Source organism: Agelaius phoeniceus, chromosome 29, assembly GCF_051311805.1.
Source record: "Agelaius phoeniceus isolate bAgePho1 chromosome 29, bAgePho1.hap1, whole genome shotgun sequence".
Classification (NCBI taxonomy): domain Eukaryota; kingdom Metazoa; phylum Chordata; class Aves; order Passeriformes; family Icteridae; genus Agelaius; species Agelaius phoeniceus.
The window spans coordinates 3437143-3463014 of record NC_135293.1 but is presented as its reverse complement, the minus strand read 5'-3'; the positions used below and the strand labels follow the sequence as shown (position 1 = coordinate 3463014).

The 25872-nt window shown below is 44.2% G+C and overlaps 1 protein-coding gene across 3 annotated transcripts in view; it reads right to left on the bottom strand.

Annotated features, from left to right (window-relative positions):
• Nucleotides 1-3788: 3788 nt before the first annotated feature.
• ARHGEF18 (Rho/Rac guanine nucleotide exchange factor 18) overlaps nucleotides 3789-25872 on the bottom strand; it is a 49432-nt gene continuing 27348 nt past the window's right edge. For all 3 annotated transcript variants that reach the window (XM_054650210.2, XM_077191363.1, XM_077191364.1), the window contains 19 exons: nucleotides 24313-24457; nucleotides 23452-23564; nucleotides 23151-23291; nucleotides 22443-22693; nucleotides 21603-21728; nucleotides 20268-20385; nucleotides 19198-19446; nucleotides 18314-18390; nucleotides 16418-16596; nucleotides 15983-16074; nucleotides 15490-15678; nucleotides 14735-14866; nucleotides 13643-13758; nucleotides 13186-13242; nucleotides 12639-12686; nucleotides 11643-12110; nucleotides 10682-11006; nucleotides 8706-8828; nucleotides 3789-8613 (listed from right to left, as the gene is read on the bottom strand). In XM_054650210.2, coding sequence (XP_054506185.2) covers nucleotides 8453-8613; nucleotides 8706-8828; nucleotides 10682-11006; nucleotides 11643-12110; nucleotides 12639-12686; nucleotides 13186-13242; nucleotides 13643-13758; nucleotides 14735-14866; nucleotides 15490-15678; nucleotides 15983-16074; nucleotides 16418-16596; nucleotides 18314-18390; nucleotides 19198-19446; nucleotides 20268-20385; nucleotides 21603-21728; nucleotides 22443-22693; nucleotides 23151-23291; nucleotides 23452-23564; nucleotides 24313-24457 — 3110 coding nt within the window. In that variant the 3' untranslated portion in view covers nucleotides 3789-8452. The remainder of the gene's footprint in view (nucleotides 8614-8705; nucleotides 8829-10681; nucleotides 11007-11642; nucleotides 12111-12638; nucleotides 12687-13185; nucleotides 13243-13642; nucleotides 13759-14734; nucleotides 14867-15489; nucleotides 15679-15982; nucleotides 16075-16417; nucleotides 16597-18313; nucleotides 18391-19197; nucleotides 19447-20267; nucleotides 20386-21602; nucleotides 21729-22442; nucleotides 22694-23150; nucleotides 23292-23451; nucleotides 23565-24312; nucleotides 24458-25872) is intronic.

Genomic DNA, 25872 nt, shown 5'->3' with positions numbered 1-25872 from the left:
AGAGAGCCCCAGCTCTGCTGCTGCTGCTTTCTCCTTTCAATCCCACCCCCTGTCAGGGAGCACCTGGGCTGGGCAGCTCCAACAAAGCCAGCCCGGACTGCTCTGCTTGGGTTCATCCTCCCTCACCTGGCAGAGAGCCCCGTCCTGTCCCTCCAGCTCCACCTCCTCCTGGCAGGAACCAGCTCCCAGCTCCAGGAGTACCCTGGGGAAATCAGGGAGCTTCACTGGTGCATGCCTGAGCTGTCCCAACAGACCTGTTCTCCCAGTTTGACATTTCCATGCTGCATCTGCTTCAGTGCCAGGGCCAGAAGGTTCAGGCCAGCTGAGCTGGAGGTGAATTTGGTTTAGAGGTGAATTTGGTTGCTGGGTAGAAATCCTCCTGAATTAATAGAATTCATCTAGAATATCAGCATATCTCAAACCTAGACCTCTCCTAGCTCAGAGCATAGCTCAGATCCCCCACTAACAGAATTCCCACTAATAGAATTACCCCACTAATAGAATTCCCCCACTAATAGAATTCATCCCCCATTAATAGAATTCATTTAGAACATCAGCATATCTCAAACCTAGACCTCTCCTAGCTCAGAGCATAGCTCAGGTCATAGCTCAGATCCCCCACTTTGTGTCTGCACCTCCAGCTGCAGGAGTTGGACCCCAGCCCAAAGTCACACCTGAAGATGTGATGCCACATGGGCATGACAAGGCTCAAAGGCAAAACAATCCAAGTGGGACATCACTGTCCCATGGGATGTTCCTCTTCTCACACACAGCTTAGAAACCACCACAGCCAGAGAAGTTTGGGAACAGACAGATCCACCTCCCTCCTGGCCACAAGACAGACAGACAGGGTTGATTTTAAGGGAATTGCTGCTTGGGTTTGTAGGTGCCTCCTGCTGCCAGAGCACCAGGACAGCATTGGGGCCTTTCTCCCTTCCAAGCACAGCAGTGGATGAGAAATTCCCCTTCCTGCTTAAGGTGGGATATGGATCATGGAAATGTTCTGCAGCACACCCACCTCACATCTAGCAAGGAAATGTTACAATGATAATTCATGGCAGCCCAGGAAAAACAAAGTTTTAATGACACACAGTGTGGTTTTGTTCATGATTTCCAATGTTCCAGAAGGGAAGAGGGACATTGCACACCTGAAATTCCCTGGCAGATCTGCATTTCATGTTTAGTCATCTGGGATGGCTTCAGGTCTAGCCAGACACTGTGCTCCACACAGAAATGACATCAGCTGCTGCTCTGACACGGGAGAGGCACATCCACACTGTGCTGTCAGCAAGGACTTTTCATGGTCCTGTACACAGGGAATCATGGAATGGTTTGGGTTGGGAAGAACCCCAAAGCCCACCCAGTGCCACCCCTGCCATGGCAGGGACACCTCCCACTGTCCCAGGCTGCTCCCAGCCCTGTCCAGCCCGGCCTTGGGCACTGCCAGGGATGCAGGGGCAGCCCCAGCTGCTCTGGGCACCCTGTGCCAGGGAACAATTCCTGATTGCCAAGATCCCATCCAGCCCTGCCCTTCAGCTTAAAGCCATTCCCTGTGTCCTGGCACTCCAGGCCCTTGTGCAAAGTCAAGGAGCCCCAGCACAAAGTGATGCTGCCCTGCCTGAGCCTCCAGTGCCTGTGGCAGTCCCAGGGCTGGGGACCCTGTGTCACACACTCCAGCACTGCCAGCTCCAGCAGGGTTTGGCTTTTCTCCTCTGCCAGATCCCACGGGCACAGCAGCAGCAGCAAACAACGCAGGACAGGCCCCACATCCCCCATCTGCCGAACCCTGGGCTGGCCCCATGGCTGGGATGAGAAATGAAACCGGATTTGAGTCACAGAGGAAAGGGAAAGGCAGCGAGCAGCACATTCCCAGTGCTGGAGAACACTGTGGAGCCAACATCCCCCGTGCGTGTTTGTCCTCGAGCATCTGGCTCCCAGATGAATCCCAGATGCACGTATGGGAACCATCAGCCTCGTCTCACCCACATGAAAGAGGGAGGTTTAGCATAAAGCTGGTCATTGCCGATGGCCCCGGCGTGATTCACCCACAGAAAGAATGTGGTTTGGGTTTCGGGTTAATTAGCTGCAGATTGGGGAGGGAGACAAGGCCGGGCGGAGCCGCGGGGATATCGGCGTGCGAGCAGCTCTGAAGGCACCGCCGGCGTGTCCTGAAGTCCCACCATGCCCAAAATCACACCCTCGTGTCTCACACAGGAGCGACAGCGTCACCAGTGCCACCGCCAGGTGTTCGCAATCCCCAGGGAATGTCTGCCTTGCTGCTGCTGCGGCGAAAAGCGAACACAGCAACACCTACACGCCTTGGAACACGGATGGCTGCAGCAGCACCCAGCTTCTAACACATGCAAATTCTGCCCAGGGTTTAAACGTGCCTCTGCTGAGCTCTGCTGCTGCAGCTGGGCAGGTCCCAGTGGGAATCTGTGCTGCAGGGATCCCTCCTGGCCATGTTAACCCTGATCCAGGCTCCTCTTGCCTTCCTGGAAACAATTCCTGCAAGTCTGACTGCACAAGAGCACAGTGCAGCTCCTCTTAGCTTCTCTCCTAGACTCTCCCTTCCTTGCTGTGCCCCACAAAACCACTTTGATTCCACTTCTTCCTGCCAAAAAATATTTAGAAATGGACATGGAGTGGCTGGCCTTGCTGTGGTGACACAGAGACGAGGTCTGGAAGCACAGAGGCAGTGACTGATCTCCAGCAGGCACTGTGGCTCACTCCCAGCAGCTCCAAAGATGGAAGAAATATTTTCCTAAAAAGAGCACAAGCAAAAGCTTCTTCACACACTCACTTTGAGACGTCATTCTCTCACATGACACCCTGTTAGCTCCCATAAAGACCAAATTTTAAACACTGGTCTGTCTAGAAGTCTTTGATTATTTATGGATGTGGAAAAGCAGAAAAAAAATTTTGTTTTTCCAGTGAAGTTCCAGTTTGCGTCACAACCCAGATGTCAGATGCACTTCAGAGGCTGACAAATGCTGGCTCATTTTACTGACTGCTGCACACAAAGGGACCCCCAAAGCTGCTTTGCTAAGCCCAAAGGCAGTGACAGACAGACCAAACCCCCTGGCTCAGGGTTTTCCTCAGCCCTGGCTGCAGCAGGATCCTGATTGCAAACCCCTCCCTCCTCCTCGAGAGCACCAATCCAGGGCCCTCTTCTCCCACTGTCTCCCTGGTTTTACATCTGCTCTGCTCTCTAGAAACGATTGGAGGTTACACTCCTGGATTTGCTTGCCAGCTGTGCCAGCAGTGGGGATTTCAGCAGGAAGCTCAGCCTGTGCAGAGCTGGGAAGAGCAGCCCCAGGCAGAGGCGATGGGATGGTGCTGGCAGCAAGGGCTGCCAAACTGGCACGAGCACTCGGGAGAAGTTTCTATTTTTGTTCTCCTTGTTCCAAGTGGGAACCGATACTGCCTGGGACAGAGCCAGGCATGTCTCAGGCTGGCACCATGCAAAGCACCTCCACACTAATGTAAGCAACTTCACCAAGCTCTCTCTCTCTCTCTCTCTCTCACCAGCAGAGTTCAGATGTTTGGGAGCAGCTGATCTTTCCCTCAGGTGTTCACCTCACTGCCAAGGGCTGCAGCTATTTGTACTCTGCACTGAACACCTCCTGTGCTCCGTCCTCTCCTTCGGAAAAATGTCACAGTTTTGTTCCTGTGGCACATTGTTTCTGTCCAGGGTAGAAAATGAGAAGCATGTGAGAAGGGGCAGCTGCTTTGATCTTCATTCAAACAGAAAACAATAAATAATTATATAGATATAAAGGCAGACAGTTTTTAAATGTTCTTTTTTTTATTGCTAGAAGTTGGTTTCAGTCCTATTGCAGCTCTGAAATCCTTCAGTGGAGAAACATTGCAATCATTGTAAAAATCATCATTTGGTGTGCTAAGATCATGTTTACAATTAATCAAGAGTGCACAATTCAACAGAATATTAACATTTAACCATCAACTTTACAAATAAAATAAAGACTACAAAGATGTTGCTACTGCAGTATCAACAGTAAAGGAAATATTTACAATGTTTACACCCTAACGAAAAAACAAAACCAAACTCTTCCCCAACAAAATGGTCAATTTAACCATGGACCATGATTATTTATTAAATCTTTACAGTGCAAGGTGGGCCTAGAAACCAGACCTAAGACTAAAGAGTGTCAAGAGAGTTCACAGCTCTGGGTGAGATGCACGCAGTTATGCCAACAGGATCTGCACCCATGAGAGATCTCCTTCCGGCTACAGACAGAAATGGAATTTGAAATCAACTTTTCTAAAGTGCTCCAATTTCTTTCAGTACAAAAATATAAAAAACTGATTTATAAACATGGCACAAATGTTATGAACCAGAGCTCACACATGCTGTTTGAGGATGATGGAGGATGATGAAGTCGCCAGTGGTTACGAAGATGTTGGGTCTGGTCTCGAAGAGAGAGCAGGGGGAAGGCTTTGCTTTGCCTACAGCACTTGTGTAACCTGGCATGCAGATCTGTTTCCTGGTAAATGTGAGAACTGCTGGGGAAGACAACAAAATCTCCAAACTCCCTTGCATGGGGGGCACAAGACACAGGGACTCCACTGAGCAGCACCGGGGAGCCTCAGCTCCCATTCCGCAGAGTTAGAAGTAAAATGAAAGAAGTATTTTTAACCCTTTCCTAGTTTAAGTTTCGACTCTCATTGTAAATGCAAATGACAAACACCAAGCTCCATGTATGCAGAATCATCTGACCACTACTCAGAAAGACAAAACTGCCTGCAAATTATTTAGAATGACTCCTAGCTGTGCAGGAAGGCGATACCTGGATGAGCAAGCGTCTCTAGGAACACCAATTCTTCTGCCTCACGCTGGGGGATGAGCAGCGATCTCCACTCGTGGGACATGCCACAGCTACAATGCACAGACAGCACAGTTAAAAACTAGGGAAGCATCCACAACACACACAGGGCAGCTGTGCTCAGCACTAGTGGCCATGGAGGCATCCTCAGCCCGGAGCACGGAACCTCCACGTTCCAGATGGGAAGAGGAAGAGGAAGAGGAAGCCTCCTTAACACCAGAGTTCAAATTGAAATCAGAACCATAGAAACAGCCTCTACATTGCAACATCACAATATTGAAGGACAAACATGCTGATAATTTTAAGGCTGGGACACCAAGCAAACAGGGCGGCAGTTCAAAGCTCGTGCTGGCATTTCCTCCACATCCCAGCTCAGAAAGAAGCCAAAAGGCACCTGGGAGGCGCAGAATTTTGAACTGTCTAATCCTCAGAAATCACTTAAAAGGAAAGTTTTAGCTGAAGTCCAATAGGAAGGATGTAACTCAGAATCAATAGCAGGTTACTGAGCCCAGGACACAGCAGTACTTTGCAAACTAATTCACCTAGAAGAGTTATTTGTCTAGGAAGAAGATTTGAGTGAAGAGTCCAAAACCATTTCACTCAACTGGAGTGATTTGTTAACAATTTCACAGATTCAGTTTTGCACAAGTGAAGAGACCCATGAATCATTTAAAGAAAGTCATATTCATTAAAAGAAAATAATTCACTTGCTTCCCTCAGCCTTCCATGGATCCCCTGCCCACACTCTGGCAGCAATGAGGTATCCCAGCACCTGCTAATGCCAAAACCTTCTCCAGGCTGACCCAAGTGACAGAAGACACCACCTCTGCTCAGGGTGCAAACAGTTTCACAAAGGAGCTGCAGCCAGACACGTGCACTGAGGACAGAGAATGACTTCTAAGGTCATTTCTCAGCTACAGATTGAAGTCCCATATTCCAAAGAGCTTTTGGAGTTTGAGCCAACAGCCTGGCCTGTCACAGGCCTGGGTCCATCTGTTAACAGCCAAAACGTATTTCAAGCACTGCTGACAAGAAGTATTCCAAAAGTTAATGTTAAAGATAAACCATTAAAATAAATAGGACCTCACTGCAGACTTTGTTTTGCTCATGTCACTGTTCTATATTCAAATTTGTCCATTGCACAGAAGAAGAAAGCAGCCAATGAGCTGCTCCAGCCCTTCCAACACTCCCTCCCATACTTTTGGACAGGCACAAAATAAACCTAAATAAATGTTTCCAAAATTTGCTTCCAAGCACCCAAACTGCCATCCCTTTTTGGCTGAGGTGATTTACTCCACTGATGCAAATTAGCTTTGGGCTAAACCTCCTAAAAACCTGGTAATTTAAGGCAGTGGGGGCATTGAGTTTTCACTAGGAGTGGCCCAAACCACAGCATGAAGGAGAAAACATCTGTGCATTCCTGCTGCTTCCCTGTCTGCTTCCAGGGGAAATTACAGGGGGCCAGTGGAAAAATCAGTGCCAGTCCTACAGAGCTGCTGGATCCCACACTGCTGCATGGATCAGGAGTTACACTGGTTTTAAGAATTCCCCTCCATTCCAGGCTAACCTTTTGGAATGCAAAAACTGAATATGGAGTGGATCTCTGTTCTAATCACCAAAGATACCAACACCACCAAACCACCAGTGGAGCAGTCCCACTCTGTTTCCTGCTGACAATCACTCCAGGTTCTGCAATGCTGCTGGTTCACCAAGCACTCCTTTGGTATTAAAGCCAAGTGTGTCCAATTTCACTTCTTGGGGGCTGGGGGAGCATCCCCACTCTGGTAATGAGCCCTTCAGTTTGGAGTCTCCTCTCACTGAACTCAGGTTTGTACCAGCACCACTCAGCTAAGAAAAAGACCCTTCAATCCAAGAACTGTTCCAGCAGGAGTGCTTGTCCCTAAGACCTATTCAGTATTTTGTAGCTTATCTTTCCCCTTTCTTCAATTTCAAATTATCACCACGTGAAAATATAAACTGCTGCTGTTTTCTGAAAAATTGATCATGTTTCTTGCACTGTAACTACTGAAATACTTTTAAAACTCTCAAGCAAAGAGAAGTTATGGCCTTGAAGACATCACTAACATCACACAGGGCCTAATCAGAGGGACAGCTCAGAGGAGACTGGCAAACACCACTGGATCCATTGCCATAACACTGGATGGAGAACTGACCAGACCTTCCATCCACTGCTGCTAAAATCACTTTAAATCAGTTAAAGGTATAAAAAAAAGCTATTGCCAATCATGTCTTGAAAGGTATTAATCCAGGATTTTAAGCTTTGAGATCCTGATTCCTTAAATTCTGTAACAATCCTCCTAAACAATCTCTCCTGTGCATCATTATCTGACCAGTCACACTCAACACACACCAGAACAAACATCCTTGTGTGAGGGTGGGAAAAGAATCTGGGACACAGAGTGAAAAACACAACACAAAATGACTGTGCAAATTACTACAAAGGGAAATAATGCCTTTTTGAGCAGAACACTTAATGTCACCACCATTCCATGATCAAGAACTGACCCATTTCACAAGAGGTATCAAAGCTGGTTTAGCCAAAAGCAGCTAAACACAGGTTTAGCTAAGAGTATTTTGTTTATTATAATTATTTTTAATTCTAAAACCAAACAGTTCTTATTCCCTTCATTCCTAACACGATGCTGCAGAGAAGTCTCTGCAGCAACAGCAGCTTTGATATCTTCTGGTACTGGGAGTAAAGTCCCAACAAATTAACAGACAAACAAAGGATGCAGAAAACAGGATTAAACAAGACAATAAATTACTGCATTTGAACACTTCTTAGACATGTCTTCAGCACAGAACAAAATCCAAGTCTCTAAGTTCATTCTGAACCAACTCAGGAGTTTGCCTGGGAACCTGTACTGCTGTCCCCAAGAGGGAGACAGATCCCAGTGATGCTGGTGGCCAATGAAATGTGCATTCAGTCCAACTCTTCATCCTCACTGTGAATTCTCACACGTCCAACCCTTCTCCTCCACAAACAGGTGGAGCTCCTGCCTCTTGCAGATGCTGTCAGAAGCTCACCTTACCTTCTCTTCCACTGTACCTGGCCACAGGGCTTGTACCACTGGGTTCACAGTGCCTGGCACACCTGGCAGGGAGGGGACTGGCTTGCTGTCACCTGGTTACCAACACACAACCCATTACTGACCTGGACCTGGGAAAACAGATTTAAAAATTTGCAGCCATTTTGGGGCCTACTACGAAAACTTTTTACATAAAAATCTGGGTGGTTCAACATCACCGATAACAATTTACAAGATGGTGCCCATGAACAGTTACATTCTCCAAAAAGAGCACATTACAATAAATGTCAGAATTTTAACATGCTCTGAATTGATATAGCCATGCCATGTGTCAACACACTGGAGAATTTAAAAGCAAATTGTTACTACTGTGCCCTCATTCTGAGCTGCTGGCAGAGAAGCCAACAAAGCAGGACAGTAATCCTGGTCTGGTCCTTGCTTGTAGTAACTGGGCAGGGATCAGAAGAATCCAGCGTTGGGTCTCCAGCACCGTGCACACTGGGGCCTGAGTTCTTGAAACAGTGTGCCAGGTGATTCATCTTCAAATGCAAACAATTAGAAGAAAATGACATCTTCTTTGCTGGTATCATCTTGCACATTCAACAGATTGGGCTGAGAGGGCACCAGGGGCTGAACCTGAACGTTATTGGGCTTGAAGAGGGTCGCTGAGGCAGATGAAAGTGCTTCTGGCTGAGCATCTGTAGGGCCATACAGTTCTAGAGGGGAAGAAATGGAAGAAGACACATTCATGACACTGCAGAGAGAGCCTGAGGCACCTCCAAGCACAGGCAAGTTGGCCAAGGCATACCTGGCTGGAATGCAGAGGTCTGGCTGCTTGGGAGGGATGGGCTTGCTGACCTCCTGCCTCTCAGGACAGCCTCCTCTCGTCCTGCAAGCCTGGGGGGAAGCAGCTGCTTCTGATCAACAGAGGCTGAAGAAAATATTTCATAAATTAGTATTTGAGGTGAGCAGCACTTCACAAATGTCACTGCTTCATGCTGGGGCCACTGTACTGACACCTTTACACACCCAAGAAATCTGCAAAACAACAAAGAGCTGGTCCTACTGAAATTTTCTCTTCAGCTGTTTAAACTGTGAATATTTTTCCTTGAGACTTTTAGTTCAGTTACTGGCAGACCCTGACAATCTCAGATTTAAAACCCAGTATCACGAAGCACAGCAGAGAGAGAAAAAAAATCGTTGTCTGTAGAATTCAAATAGCAAATGGCCATTTGTGCTACTTGTAACACACAGAGCTGTGATGAACTTTTGTCTCTGCTCTCCATCTGTCTCACAGCTGCTCAGCAGCACAGCCCACTGATTCTGATGTTACAGCCTCCCAGTTTCTTAGTTTCAACAATGAAAGCAGTTCATGAAATAGCTATTCTGGATCTAAAGAACTTCTCTCTTTCAGTACACATTCCTTACATGTCACAAAACCCAAATTCAATACACAGCATTTTGCCCCTGGTACAGAAAGTTTTGTTCCATTTTATTCTAAGATCAACACATGGGCATAACAAGCATGAAGCCCATTAATGCTCACAAAAGAAGAGAGACCAATATATTAGTGGTTTATACCTTTCATAAATTACAGAAAAACACCATTAAGTCCATTTCCACTGCAGAGACCATTATGTAAGAGCTATTAGAAATAAACTGGGGAGATGTGGCATTAGAACTTTATATTACCAGCATTTGGTATGCAGGGTAAGAGGATACAGGCTTCATTTATGTGCAAAACCATAAGCAAGTTTGCAAAAGCACTGAACTTTATGCACGACAGAGACAGATGTTTCTGCAATGTGCCAAAACCACCCTCCCTGATCTCTGTCAGGTTTGGCCCTGAGTCCTCTGTGGCAGTGCAGAGTGATGGACAAGCTTGCCAAGTCTGAATCCGGCCCAATGCTAAAAAGATAATTTTGTAACTTAAAATTACAGGCCATTCCCCTCAGCTGGCAGTGGGGCTACTTTAAGTGGTAGAGATAAAAGGGTTTTTAGTGTGTCTGTCATTGGCAAAAATCACGACTCCAATACCCAGCAGTTAGAAGCAGAAATTATACCAGGACAGGGTGACTGCATTTTTTACTTGCTTCTATTTGTGACAAAATTAGCCCCTTTCAACTCTACAACACACACAGCATCTCAATTTTGGCCTGAAGATCTGTATTTAATGACTGACTGGTGCTAAGAAAAGCACTGCATTCAATGTCACTACAACTCTGGACAGGCAGCAAGAAAAGGCTAAGCCAGCCTCAAAACATTTCACTCATGCACAACAGCTTCCTTTTTTTTTTTGGTTTTTTTTGGTTTTGCTCTTTTTCTTTAACACTACAGTTAGACAAGAAGATTTTGCATCCAGGTTTACAACCTCTCACCACCATTCTGTTGTGTTGGAATACATAACAGTTTTCAGCATTATCCCTTTGGGTTATATATTTCAAATTCAAATAGTATAGACATGGAACTTCTAACAGGATTTTTAGGATTTTTTTTCTAACTTCTAACAGGATTTTTTTTTCTCACCACCATTCTGCTGTGTTGGAATACATAACAGTTTTCAGCATTATCCCTTTGGGTTATATTTCAAATTCAAATAGTATAGACATGGAACTTCTAACAGGATTTTTAGGAGGTTAAGAGATTTTAACTGCAGCCAACACACTAATAACTTGTAGCATATTAATTTCTGGGTTTCATACAGAGGTTTAACTGCAGGGTTCTGTATCCCTGTGATCCTGGTGAAGATCAGAAACATTTAAATGGCTTTAAAATCACACATACCCGAACTGTCTGTCCTATGAGATGCTTTGCTCTTGCCACCTTTCTCCTTGCTTCCTTTTGTGAAGGTGGCCAGCTTGGTGGGGATCTGCTGCTGGACTGCAGCTGGTTTCTGGATCTGGTTGGTTGCACTCAGGAGATGGATTGGCACTTCGTTCTTCAGGGAGGGCCGGTTCTCCAGGGTGGTGCTGTCCCTGCGCGCCAGCTCCGGCCGCTCCAGGAACTCCAGCCCGGCCACCGAGCTCACTCTCACTGAGGATTTGGAGCCAGCTGCAGATGCTTCCACCCCTTCTCCATTGAAGCTGATGGAATGACTGATCATCTGGCTCTGCAAGAGGAAAAAAGGCATTCTAAGGCAAAAGGGGATTTTCAGCCTCTCCAGCGCAAGGAGAGACCATCCCCATCCCAAAGGGCACAAAGCACTTCCTAGTGCACAGCAGAACAGGAGAAACAAAGCCTAAAGGTTCCTGGGGAACAGAAAGAAGAGCAAGGTGTAAGTCCTTGGACACTGAAAGGAACATCAGCAGCTCCAAACTGCTTAAGACTGCACCTAGGAAAGAGCAGAATGCACGGGGTGGTGACAGAGCAGAGAGAAAGCAGGACTTTCAGAATGTTTCAATGAACCAATTTAATCAGACCTCCAAATTTCTGTTTAAAGCACAAGAAATGTTTTTAGAAATCAACTGTACAAAATGCTGTTGACATAGCACAGCTTCCTTCTGCAATCATTTGCCTGCAAGTTCCTGAATTTGAAAACTATTCAGTCAGCCAATTGAAAATAAGTTATTCTTTATTTCTATCTTTTTAAAATATATTCTCATTGCCAGACATCTGGGTGGAACTTCACAAACACTGGTCTCTCTGAGAGCAGCCAACACCAGCTACTTCAGGTGATGGTTTGAGTACAACCTTCCTTCAGAAGCAAGCAGGTAAACAGGAATAAAACAGAAAACCAATCCCAAACCTGGCCTATTTCTGGGGAGAAGGTGCCCGACACCGTGTTCTGCTTCTTCAGCTTCTTTTGCTGATCCAGGCGCTCCCTCTCCTTCTCCACAGCTCTCTGGGCTTCCCTCAGCCTCTCCAGGTCGTGCTGGTAGGCCTCCCTCTGCCTCTCCAGCTCTTCCCTGTCCTGGCTCAGCCTCTCCCGCAGCTGCCGCATCTCCTCGGCGCGTTCCTGCAGCTGCGCTTCCTTGAGCTCAAATTCCCTCTGCTGCCGGCTCTTCTCCCGCTCCAGGCGCTGCTGCTCCAGCTTCAGCTGGCTCTGGAGCTTCTGGACATTCATCAGTTCTTCCCTCTGCTTTTCAAAGTTCCTCTGCTTCTCCTGCTCCAGCAGCAGATTGCCCCGGGTGGACTGCAGCCGGTACTGCTTCTCCCGGTCTGCCATGGTGGCTCGCTGCACCTCGATGTAGCTGTCCTGCTGAGATATCACGGCCTGCAGGGGGTACAAGTGCAGCTTCAGGTTCAAAAAACAGGCACAGCTAAGCAGGAGACAATAGCATCTAGCAGGTGAGGTTACAGAGGCTTTTTCTTCCAGAGCACATAAATTTCAGCTTTGATTGACATGATATTGAAGATGGCCAAGCAAATAAATTATGTGTGCCAAACTGGGTATTTCTTGCACCTAGAATTGCTACTCTGAATCAAACCAGTTAAAATATTGCTGATTACAAGGTAACATAAAAACAACTAATTGACACACACTTGTATGAACAATGAGGACAGATAGAGCTCAAAGCAGGAAAAGAATTAAGTGAGCAGGAAAAAGGAAATAATTACTTGAGACAACAGCTCTAACACTTCCTCCAAAATACCAGGCACAGTTTCCTTAAGTCTCAGGACTAAATTCTGCACTTCACTCCAGCTTTAGGGGATATTTTCAAGGTAGCTCCTCTCCACACCTGCATAAATTTTATTACATTTAGTGCCTAACAAATCTCTTGGATAGTAAATAGTGGTTTACCTGAAGACTGAAGAGCAACTGCAACAGTGTCTGTATCCTATGGACAAGCTGAAGAGGAGGAAAAAAACATTAGGTACTTGAGCAGAACTCTGTTTTGAGGCTTTAGACTTTTTTTAAAAAAAATTAGCAGTGAAAATAATCCATGGTAGCTATACAAAAAGACACACAATGGAAGCATGGCCACCAGAAAACTCTAGCATAGCAAAAGCCAATATGCAGGCACAAGGAATTTCAGTTTATTATCCTTGTGCAGATATGAATCAGTGCCCAGCAAATCTCCCTGGGATTCCACAGAGACATCTTCATCATCATCTCTTCATCTGAACTCTTTAACCATGACTTCCTCCCATGCCCCAGCACTGAATCACTGCATAGGTACAAACGTCACAGGGATTCAGAGGCAAGTTTGGCCAGCAAGCTGTTAACATGCCAGGTTCCACAGATATTACAAACACTGAGTTTTGGAGGTGGTTTGGTTTGATTTTACATGCTATTATTACACTGTGGCTATTTGCCATTGGATTTCTTCACAGCAGAAATACCATACCTGAGACTCTACGGTGGGCTGAGCACCACTGCTGTCATCCAGCCTTGTCCCATCACTCTGTAAGGGAAACAAAACCAACATTTGTGCTAGGGACACTTGCTGGGCACTGGCAGTGCTGCCAGAAAGGGCTGAGATTGCTCCCATGCACTGAAGGATACACAGCAAAAATCCTGAGTTCATAAGCCAAGCTGAAACAGCAGTGTGGTGATTCAAGCTGGGTTAATGGGACAGCATCAAATGAGCAAATGGAAAACTGAATTGTCTTGCTTCTCAAGTGCTGAGCTACCAAGTCACCCCACAAAACATCCTTAAAGAGTCAAGTAATTTTACAGACAAAGCTGTTCCAGTCCAGCCCTGCCAGCTATGACAACTTGAACTTTGTGAGATTTGTTCTGCACCCCTATCATGATGGGAAACACAATGAAAAGCATTTAAATCCCTCATAAGCTCAACATACAGTTTGAGATCCTTCTTCTGCATCAGAAGAGGGGTCATGGAGTTGCACATCTGAACTCAGGGCAGGGCCCCTCCAGTCCCACTGCCTCTGGTCACCTCCACTGCTCTTCCTGCCACCTGAAAGAGGAGAGGAGTATGAGGAGCTCACACCAGCACAAGGCCTGGGATAATTCAGGGAGTGCAGAAAAATCTGGTGACTTTGAACCAAAATGCAACTGCATGGCTTCTCCATGCTGATCCCAAGTTGGAAGATCAGACAATCAGTGACACACAGGGCTGCTCAAAAAAGTTTAAAAAACTTGAGAAGACCGGGTTAAGATAAATAGGGAGGGTAAGTTCAAATTACGTTACACTATTTTAAGTGAAGCAACCACAATGTCTGCATGAAAATAATCAGCTCCCAGAATTGCAAGTTCATGACATGGAATACTGGCCAGCAGGAATACTGCAATCACTGCAGCAGCACTGGGAGTGTGGAAGGAGGCAAGGGAAGATGGACCCCCTCTTGTAAAAAAGTACATGACAGCTGTATGGAGCCTTTTAGAGACATCAGAATGTGCTCTAGAGATTAACAACCAGGGAAATAAGGGCCATTCACTTTTTCAATTAATGCATGAAGCAAAAATGAAGATAAATAGTACCTGGTCTTTCCTCTTATTTCATTAATTAACTGATAAATCATCTGTGTCAAAAGAACAATTTATATTATCTAAGGATTCAGCAAACCTCTAGTGACTGTGCAGATCCAAAGTGGAAAAAAGTGTTCATGACATAATGAAAGCAGACAGCTGAATTCAAATTTTCTAGATTTTCAGGCCAGGCTTATTTTTTTTTAAACAAAATTAAAGTTCTGCATGGAATTGTGGTAATTATAAAGAATGGGTTACAGTAATGCCTTAGCACAGCACTGAGAGCCCTACTCTGCTCTCTAGTGTTGGTATCAGGAGCAAAACGTGCTGGAGATTTGCTCTGATCTTCCTTTTTAGAGCCTGGTGTAGCTTCCTTACATGAGAGCCTCAATTCCTTGTTCTTATTCTCTGTACAGTAATCATAGTAAAAAGATCAGAAAAATTCTGAGTCTTCCCTTTCTTACTTTTACTTGAAATTGAGGGACTACTGTCATATCCTCCAAAGGTCTCTGCTCTCCGGGGGAGTCCTGAGCCATCCTCAGGCTGACAGGATGCACTGCCAAAGTGAGTGAAGATAAACTCCTGGAGATTTTCAGCTGGGGAAGAGGAGAACATGTCATGTAAACAGCCATGTCTATGCAGCAACACAAGTTATCATGCTAATGAGTCCACTGTAAGTTCAGGCAGTCTGAGATATCCTCCAGTACAGATGAATTTTCCTTTGTGAGTAGCTCTGCATGACAGGCTCTTATATGAACATGAGCTCTTCCTTACTTGCAAGTTAAGATTATCAAGCTTTGAGTGTTTGTTTTCTCTTTCCTTTTTTAAAATAGAAACTATCTTTGGGCTTATTTTCTTTGTAAACACACTATCTTTAAACAGGCTGTTTTTAATAGATAACCCTGCTATAATATTACATCTCAGGATTGTGTGTTATTAGAGCACTCTGTTACCCTTTCTGAACAGACTTGTCCTAAGATTCCACTGGGTTGATCCTTAAAAATAAAACAATCCAAGCTGTGCAGGTCTTCTACCTAAACCCACAAATGCCCTTCACCTTTCTTGCAGGTTGGTTCTGAGGATGAGGAAGTCTGAACTGGGTTACATAAAAGCATTATGTTATTACAGGATGATTTTCAGGGCCTGTACTTAGATCCTGGGTGCTTATCCCCACCCCAGCACCTGAGTGAATGCCCACACATTCCCACATTCCATTCACCTTCAGTCACTGCAGACTTCAGAATTGCCTCTCCTTGCAGATTCTCTGAGATATCCCCCCGAAGCAGCAGCCTGGCTCGGGATCCTTGGGAATGGTCTTCAAAGCCATTCACCTCAGACATTTCCAGATAAATCTGCTGTTTCTCAGTGAGACTTTGCAGAATCAGGTCATCTTTCATGTTCAAACGCTCTGAAGGAAGAAACAAATTCAGTCTTGCCTTTCTTGTCACTGTCACAGGACTGTGTTCAATTTGGGAGATTAGCTTTGATTTTATGGCCAGAGCATCAAATGCAGAGATATAATTAACAGTTAAAGAGCAAACTTATGGAGCAGACAAAGCTTATTAAACTTCCTTAGCCACTATTTCTACAGTATCTTACACCACCTTGAAAGACATATGAAGGAGAAACTTGATCTTGATAAAGAATTAGACAGCCATAAATCACAAATAATGCTGAGAAGCAGCTTGTAGAATATGTAACTAAGTCATTACCTTGAAAATCTTTTAACTTTGCAGCTCTTGCTTCAGCCAGCCTCCTCTCTGCTTCAGGTTCATTAAATGTACCTCCTTCCTCATCAGGACAGCTGTCCAAAGGGAAAGACAGATTTATGTTTGATTTGCATGTGAGATAATTTAAAACCATCTCAGGATTCAACTTGAAGCTTTTGCCTCAGTTGTGGTTTACCCTGGTTGTCAAATCTTCCTCCCTTTTCCAAAGCCCTGTTGCATTTGACATCACTGAGTGTTAAAGTGTTTGAGTAGTTTTTATTTCATCTTTATCAGTAGTTTCTTCCCAATGAACACAAACAGAATTGCACACTGAAGTCTTACAAAGAAAGTTTGTGGAGAGTCAAATGGATTTTAAAGATAAATTTACACCTGTGAGTAGAAGACAAGCAAGAAATCAGACTGCTGCTTTCCCCTTACCTCTCCACAGCCCTGCGGATGTGTGCCATCCAGGAGTTCCTCTCCTCTTTGGAGCTGGTGTGAATTTCATACATTTCTGGTCCTTTTAAGGAAGCACTAATTAAGAACATTGCCTTTTCCTCATTAGCTACCTCTCTCACAATCAATTTTTGCAGTGAGATAACTGGTGGCTTAGAGTCCTGTAAAATAAAATACAGCACATTAGATGTGTTCTTTAGGAATTGTGTTTCCTTCCTGTTTATCCAGAGCCACCAGGAGCTGTAACATCATGAAATAACTCTGACCTTTTCACATGACACTTCTGATGTTGCCATTTGATCAATGAAAACGTGGAATGAATAATATGCATGTCATAAACAAGAGGTCTTGATACCTGATTGAACATCAAAGCCTGTGTCAAGTTAAAGATTCCCACTGCGTCCCAGGAGTCAAGAACAGGCTCAAAAATTTTTGCTCGAAAGGAGGCAACCCCAAAATTTGAAAAAGAAAACAAAAACCTTAATGACACAGTGTGAAGTGAAAGGAGAGAAGTGTTAGAGGTTTTAAAAGAAATAAAACAGAGGTGTTAGAGGGAGTCAGACCCTGATAAAAATGACACCAGGTGACAGGTAGTGTATTGTATAATGAGGATTAACTGGATTAGCTGTCAGCCTTTGCAGTGAAAACGCATTTACAGGAGGGATATTAGTTACTAAAAACCTGTCTAGGCTTCCTACAGCAGAGCTCCAACATCTGCAGCCTAGAAAGTTCCTTCCCAGGATAAAGCAGCTCTTTGTGACTGCTGAACCTTCACAGAATCATCTAGAGCCATGATAAGAGAACTGAAGTGTGAAGCAAACACCAGGAGCAGCAGCTTCTGCCAGCTCTGAGCAGCTGTACTGCAATTCCAGCCACCACCAGAGCTCACTGGAAAAACAGAATCACTGAACAGATCCATTTGCTCCCTCACTTGATTTATTTATGGAGAACTGATATTACATTTCAAATGAACTGTACATATACAGAGATGCCAAAAAATTGGTCAGACTCTAAGTGTAGAGCATGTTTCCAGAAGGGAAAAAAAAAATCCACCACACAGCACCCTGTTCTGTGCATTAGGAGAAAGGTAATTGAAAAGCAGTTGTTTGTACAGCCCTGAGGTCACCAAAATAGCTTTTGCCATTAGAATTCAGCTCTAATGTTAATGTCTTGAAAAAATAAAAAACATCCAAGAAAACAATTACATAAAATAATTTCTCTGTTACAGGTTCTACAAGAGCCATCAGTGAACTAGATCAGGACAAAATGTACAAATTAACTTCTCTGAGGACACCTGTGGAAATGCCCTAGAAAAGCAAGAGAATTCACGGAATGTTCTGGAGTGCTGCAGTAATAACATCTGCATTTAGTGCTTATTCCATGTCCTTCAGGAAAGTTCTCTGCCCCTGGTAAATCTCAGGGCACTATGACCACAGTTACCATGTCCCTAACTGAGAGATTCTTTCCCTGCACACTGAACAGAAGCAGGATTTATCTGCAAGTTTTTCAAAGCACAGTTCCAGCATGTGCAATGTCCGTGACATTGTGTACAAAATCTCAGCCTAACACAGTTCAGTGAAAGGGAAAGTCACAGCACAAGAAGAGGAGCAGTGAGAACCATGGGAGATGTGGCAGCTACAACTGGCCAGTGCAGGTAAATACTGGTTTGCACTGGGAGAGTGGGAAAAGGATCCATCAAGTACCAGAACTCCTTCAGAAAAAGTGATTCCATAATACTTGGCTGGTTTATTCACTTAATTTTCTTCCTGAAGCTCTTGTAACAAGTATCTAACATCCCTAATTGTGTTTCTTCTGTAGTTACTGTCACTTTCATGAATCCTCAAAGTGCATGTATTAAATAAAGAGAACAATACCCACCACAGATGCAAACGTGTATTTTTGGTCCTTTTCTTGTAAGAGCAACAGTACATCAGTGAGCAGGACTGCCAGAATATCTACAGTAACAACAGAGACAAAAAATGGAAAGAAAGTCATATTTCAAAGCAGAAAGACCAGTCCAGACTCAAAAATCACTGAACTTATATTTCCTGCAGGCCAGGGAACAGCATGTCACATTTTCAATATTGGGTCTGTTACTGCCTTCCACTTGGGCTGTCCCCAGTCAGGCTGCACCATGCAGCACCAGCTGATTTAAACAGAGCCCATTTAAAGCTTGAGAACACCCACACACACATCCTACACATGGACTCCAGCACTCCAGAGGGAACACATCTCTCTCAACAGCAGATTCTTCTGGAACTGCAGCCATTTAGGGTCCCACCTACTCCTGGCTGCACTCTCTGTGCCACTGAAGCTTCTTCTTGAACACTTGAGCAATGCTCAAATATTCCCTGATGGCCACTGCTTTGATTTTCTGGCAAATGCAGAATTAAGTGTCATGCAGCTGACATGACACAGGTTTTGCAAAGTGTGAAGCAGAGATAATGCCTTTCCACAGGAGACTAAGTCAGGATGACTCAAAGCTTTGTCATCCACCTGAAGACTTCCCTCTTGAATTGGGAAGCAGACCAGCCAGATAATAAGCAAGCAGCATAAGGAACTTATCATGCACCATTACAGAGATGCTTATTGGACAAGCCAAGAATAGAACAAGTGCTATTTCCTCCAATATCCTATTAAACAAGCAGGTTATTGTCATCTTATTTTATACCCAATCGATCAGTAATAAACAGTTACTAAAAAAACAAACCCAACATAAATCTTGTTTCCCAGTTGTGTTTGTGCCCTTGCTGGTGCTGTACCTTTGAGCCTCCCTGATGCAGCTTTCCAGTACAGCATCCCATCCAGGAGGAGCCGCCTCTGGCCCATGTCATCCTTCCTGAACAAAAGCCCATTCTTGCATTTCCCAGATGATTTCAGCTCCATTTTGTGCATGATCTCCTTGAGTCGCTGCCCCTTCTCACACTCGTTTACCATGGCATCTACATGGCTGATGGTGTCCTTAATTAAACCAAGGGCCTGGGTCAGGTCTTCATAATCTCTAGTTCCAGCTAAGGGAAAAGAGAAGCAGTCAGCCACATTTTCAACTCTGGAATTCAAGACATGAGCCATCCAAGTGTATTTTAGCATAAGGGTTCCATACTGGACACCTAACAGTATTTTCTAAGAAAAAAAAATTAATTTAAAAAATTATTATTTAATTTTATTATAATGTTTTATTTTATTAAAATTTTTATTTATTTAAAAATAAAATATAATAACCTAAAGCTCTGAAAAAGCTAATGAACCAACAGGTTTAACTACTATGGGTTTGCAGCTGCAGACTTTAAATGCTTCTCTTCCCCTCTGAGGAGAGGCTGGGAGAATTTGGATTGTTCAGCCTGGAGAAGAGAAATTTCAGATTGATCTAAGTGTGGCCTGAAGGGAGCCTCCAGGAAAGATGGAGAAATACTATTTAACAAGGGCCTGGAGTGACAGGACAAGGAGGATTGGCTTTAAGCTGAAGAATGGCAGGGTTAGATGGGATATTGGGAAGAAATTCCTCACTGTGAGGGTGGGCAGAGCCTGGCACAGGGTGCCCAGAGCAGCTGGGGCTGCCCCTGGGCCCCTGAAGTGTCCAAGGCCAGGCTGGATGGAGCTTGGAGCAACCTGGGACGGTGGCAGGTGTCCCTGCCCATGGCAAGGGTTCAAGGTCCCTTCCACCACAAACCATTCTGTGATTCTCCTGAGCCTCTGAGGTGAGACTGATCTGGCATCATCAGCCAACAGAGAAGTGAGCAAGCAGGTAAGAGCCTGTCTGAGGTAAGAACATGCAAAACATGGCAGGAAAAGGACCAAGAGACAACTGTGAGGTGTGCAGGAGCCATCCCACCTTCTGTGTTCTGGATGATGCGCTCCAGCAGCACCGGGTACTTGGTGATGCGCTGGGTGACCAGGAGGATGCACTCCTGAACACCCAACCTCCTCACGATGGAACAGTTCCCAATTTTCTGGAAAACAAGAGAAACTGTCACACCCACTGTGCATGGAGCTCTTCTAACTCCCTCTCCATTCTCGTGCCTTCTGCCCCAAACCACTTCTGCACATTGGACACAGCACCATGAAATTAGCTGCACTCTTCTACTAATCCTGACAGCATTCCCAAAATTACCTTTATTATTGGAAAATATCTCAGGTACTGTTTTCAACTACTGTTAACTAAATGTGGAGTCAGTCAGGGAAACTTCCAAATCTGAGCTGTCTGACGGCCTGTTGCTAACTGATCACACTTTATAACAGGGTCAGACCTTAAATACATAGAAAAGTTCTGTGGTTTTAAAACCAGACCCAACCACCTACCAGTGAAATTAGATCAATAATGAAGGAATTAAGTGTTTATTTTACCACTGTATGCTCCCCAATAGCCTGACCTCCAGAACCACATTCCTGATTAGAAAGGGAGGACTGTAAAGCACCAGTTAATCTGACTGCAGGTACAGCACACACCTGGCAGCAGGAGAACACAGTACCAAGATCTTTCACTACAAGGATTGAAGCTAAATGTTTTAAAACTCTGGTCACTTATTTAGTTCCTTGGAAGTGAAGGGCTCTCACTTTAAAGGCTAAGATGAGCTGTAAGTACAGAGCTAAGCTGGAAAGTTCACACAGTATCACTTACTGGTGACTGGAAAATGAGAATATTTAGGCCTCTGCAAAGCCACCTGAGATTCAGGTTACAGCTTCCACTTGGGCCATGTCTCTTCAGCCCTTCCTATTAACTGCACATAGAGTGTGCAGCAAACCACCCTGGAGTCAATCTTCTGCTTTGGAAAGATGATGGTGTGAGCAAAACCTGACTAAGAGTCCCTGCTTTTTCTACAGCAGCTCATCAACAGCATTTATCATTGATTTAATTTATTAACAAACCAATTTATCCTGATGGCCACCCAGCAGGACAGAGCCCTGAATTGAACAAATACTCTATTCCCCAGTCCTGGGTGCTCTCAAGAGCCTGCCTCAAATCTAACACTTCCTAATTGTGGTTTTGTCTCCAAGTAACTCAAAAGATCTAAAACACAAGAAGCTCACAACCCACCAAATAATAAGAATTTGCCTCTAACCCTGCTCATTCACATTTGAGGGATCTTCAAGTAAGTACAAAACAAAGCCTAAAGCAGTGAAGTATATTTTGCATAGTCAGAATAGGAGACTTCTGGTTACTGTTTACCTTTATTAAGTTTTGGAACTTCTTATTGCTTTGGAGCAGGTCTTTGTAATGGCTGACAGCTTCATTGTGTCCACAACAGAACACACCATATTTTTCTTTCATTCTCTCCCCATTTTCACCTGAAAACTAATTGGAAATAGAAGAATGAAAGACATGAATCATTCAGAGTAAACCTACTTCCACTATAAACTCCAGGTCTAACATGGTTTCTAAAACATTTCTCCTGTATTTCAATTTCTTCTGTACCAGAAATGAGACATTTATGCAGTGTGACATGTGAGGGCTTGGAATACCAAGAGATAACCAAATATTAAATGATAGTTGTAATTATGAGAATTTTTAAAAAGGATTTCTGGATCTCTGTACTTAAAAAGTCTGTGAACTGTAAAAGCTGAAGGGCAAAAAAAAAGGTAATGATATATGACAGAAATTGTTGCACCCACCCCATGCCAGAATGGTGCTAAAGCTGCCATGAGTTCAAATGATCCTGACTGTATTTTTAAAAGATCAAAATGAAGAAGTTTGGCTTTATCTGCTGGAGAGCCAAGTCTAGAATGGACACTAGGAATATGTGACTTTACTCTTGGAACAGATGAAAAATAGAACCAAACAAGTCACATATCCCACAAGGTGTATATATATGCATGCCCAAAGAGCATTAATGAGCATTTCACGTTACTTGTGACTAGAATTATTCCTGGGAGTCATTAACACACATTAACTGGGAAGAGAACCATAAACCAGGAGGAAATCAATCTTTGCATCACATAACCTTAGCCTCACAGGTAGCTTTTTAGAAGCTTTATAGTGTCAAGATCATTGGTAGGATTGAATTCACACCTGTTTTACCAAGAGGTCTCCAATGTTCTGGATGATGTAATTTCGGTCACTGCCTTCCTCCAAGGATTCCTTCCGTCTCTCCTTCAGCTGGAGCAGGAACTGCCCGTGCATCTCCAGCAGCTCATCCACACAGGGAAAGAGCTTGTTGATGACTGCATGTGAGAACTGCAGCTCCTCTCTCATGGCTCTGGAGTACACCTTCAGCATTATTTTCAGTGTCCTAACGTGGTGCATTTCAGTCTGCATTAGTTCTGGGCAAGGTGAAATACAGAAATAAAATCCAAAGTCATTTATATGATGTGCAGTGAGCAAGGAGACAGAAGAGCAGGCTCTGAAAGCCACAATCATCTTCACTACAGTCTTTGCATCACTCGTGTGAAGCTCTTAAATTTGCCTTGCTAATATCCCAACCCAGCAGTGACTGACCCTACTTCTTTAAGGACATCTCCCAGAGGCAGTTGGGCTGTTCCATAATTGTACAGCTGGGCTTTGCTGCTTCCAGAGCCCTGCTGAAACCCATGGGATGCTTAAAGGCACTCACACAAGGAATTACACACATTAATGCAGGTAACAGACTCCAAAACCTTCACTCAGTTTTAGTTTTCAAGCACAAGTCAAAATGAGAACCAACAGAAATGATTTCTGCTTTGTATCACAACAGTGGCACTATGAAATAGAAAAAGTTGTAAGAATAACAAATACTCTTACCATAAATGACATCTTGCCTTTTTATAACGTCTTTCCTTTGCCTTTTTGCATAAGGCTGTTCCACTGCAAGACTCCAAGACTCTGCCTCAAACTCATGAGCATCTGTTTCTATTTCACTCCGGAGGGACACAGAATATGCATCTAGACCAAAAGCACATTCAATTTCAATTATTATTCAGCTGTTTCAATTATTATTCCCTGTTCACCATCAGTAACAACAAGGGGAGAAACACCTCAATGCTGCTTTCAAACCCATGGGAGAGGTTGCATAACAATCCTGAAAAGCACAGAAATTCCATACCTTCCAGAAAAATGGAGTCTGCTGTTGAAGGTGCAAGCGAGATAACGTCATCTGAAGTCTGCTTAAATTTTACAAAGCCTGAATCCCCTTCATCCATGTCTCCTGAAATTAGCCTAAATGGCCAAAGAAATTAGACCAGAACAATTAAAATAAAATTAAAAAATCCAACTTCTTCAACAAGCATCTTCCCTAAACTATAGTGCAATTATCTTACAATAAATAAATAAAAGATATCACTGCACTCTTGAAACAGTTAAATTAATTTAAGCAACTCTAATGCTGAAATACTGCAGTTTAATTAAAGCAGCATGAGCAAAGCTTGTAACTTCTGGTATGACAGTTTACAAGGACATCACCTGGTGACAAGCCACAGCCAGTTCAGAGTACAAAGGGCACTTTCACTGGGAAGGGAGTATAACTGGGGCACATCAAAAGTAAATAGCTACTTAAAACAGCTGATAGCCTTGAGTTTGCCTACTATTTTAATGAAGGTATTCAGCAATTTAAAACACTGCTGCCTCCTACACCAGCCAGCACCAGCCCAGCCTAGAATAGCTGAACTCAGACAAGATCACTGAATTTCACAGCAGTTCTCAAGACAAATACATCCAAGACAGAAACACTCAAATACTGCACCATGTTACACAATATCTTTTGTGACACAGGACAGAGGGACTAAAGACAATAAAAAAAGGAAAAAAAAAAAAAGCATTGGTCAGGGAAAAAAAACTTTCAGAATTATAAGCTCAATAAAACTCTTTGAGCTTGAAAACACAACTTGAAATCTCATTTTTCTTTTCGCACTGGGGGAGGTGGGGGACACGTGAAGCCAGTGGATTAGCAGAGAAGCATTTTACTCACCCAAATTTATTAACAGCTCCAGCAGTGCTCAGTGAAGGCTGGGGATGTCCTCTTTGGGCGATAGTCATCCCGAGGTTGCGGGACAGTGCTGGGGTGCCATCCGCTCCCAGGAGGAGACTTCGGGGCTGCTCCTTCAGAGAAGTGGCTAAAGAGGCAAAAATGGAATTGGTGCTGAGAAAATGAGGCGTGCACTGCAGCTCGCCTGCTCGCAGCCCTCGCTCGGAATGCGGCCGGAGAACCGACAGGATCTTGGATGTCAGGAGCTCGTTGTCCAAAAAAACATTCTCATTCCATTTTCTTGAAAAGGAACCACAAAAAGACAGCTCGGGGTGAGCTGGAATCGCATTGCTTCTGCCGCTGCTTTTTGAATTTGTATTCCCCATGCTCACCACTGGCTGCCCTCAGAGCTGGCACAGTAAAGTGGCCCCAGAGATGCTCTGTTTTTATACTACCTGTGATCCTTCTAGAAATGTAAAGCTGCCACTTAACTTACTGTATTGGCTAAATCAGCAGGTCTGAAGTGCAGGAAATTGGTCCCTACTGTGCCCATTTAGTGTGGAAATTGCAAAGTATCTTCTCCTTTAGTAAAACACCAGAACCTACACACAATTATTCACACCCCACCGTATAAGGGCACAGAACATTTCATGGCAAACAAGAAAAATCAGAGATCACAGAAAAAAACCCCACAAGTTCTTTGCAATGCTTAATGCTCACAGCAATTTATATCTGCATGCACACACACTGCACATAATAGATACCTGAGCTAAATTTAATTTTAATACTGCAGCTTTTTAATGCTTTTTAAATCTAGACAGACTGTGAACTGGAAAGATATTTGAAACTTTAATCACAATTACACAATATGTGGGAGCCTGTAATAGACTTATAAAAAATGGATACAATTATTTAGTACTAATGTGTGTAATAAATGATAAGGAACGGGAGACAAAATACATCCTTTTAAAAAAGGAACTTCAGGGGAGTCAAAGATGAAGACTCAGCCAGACAATCTTTAGAATTGATCCCTGACAAGGTCTGTGGCTGCCCTTTTTCAGAGAGCTTTTGAGGACATGGGAGTGGGATCTCACAGATCCCTGGGCTCTGTCACTGCAGGGACAGACCCAGCTCCTCTCCCAGTCCCAGGGGCTGCTGCTGTAGCAGTTCAAGGGGGTCTCCAGTTCCCAAATAAGGATTATGCATCACTTTTCTAGTAAAACACTCATGTCCACCCAGCCCTAAAAGTTCCCCTTTTTCAGCCTGCCCTCCTTAGTGTACCTTCTCTAAGAATTCTCTCTCCCACTTCTGCCTTCTCAGTGAAGCACAGCTAAACCTTGTGGTATTTGTGGTTCTTGTCATGAAACAGGTTTTTCCACATTTTTTCATATCCCTGCTCTATACCTGCTTCTCTCTCATTTAATCTTCATTGACAGAGGAATTGTTTTGGGGCTGCAGGGGAGGTCTCATCAATGACATTTAATAGAAATGATATCACCACATCTTTTCCTGCTGGAAATACTTTTTCCAAAACCAGTTTGGGTTTGAAATCTCCTGGCTACA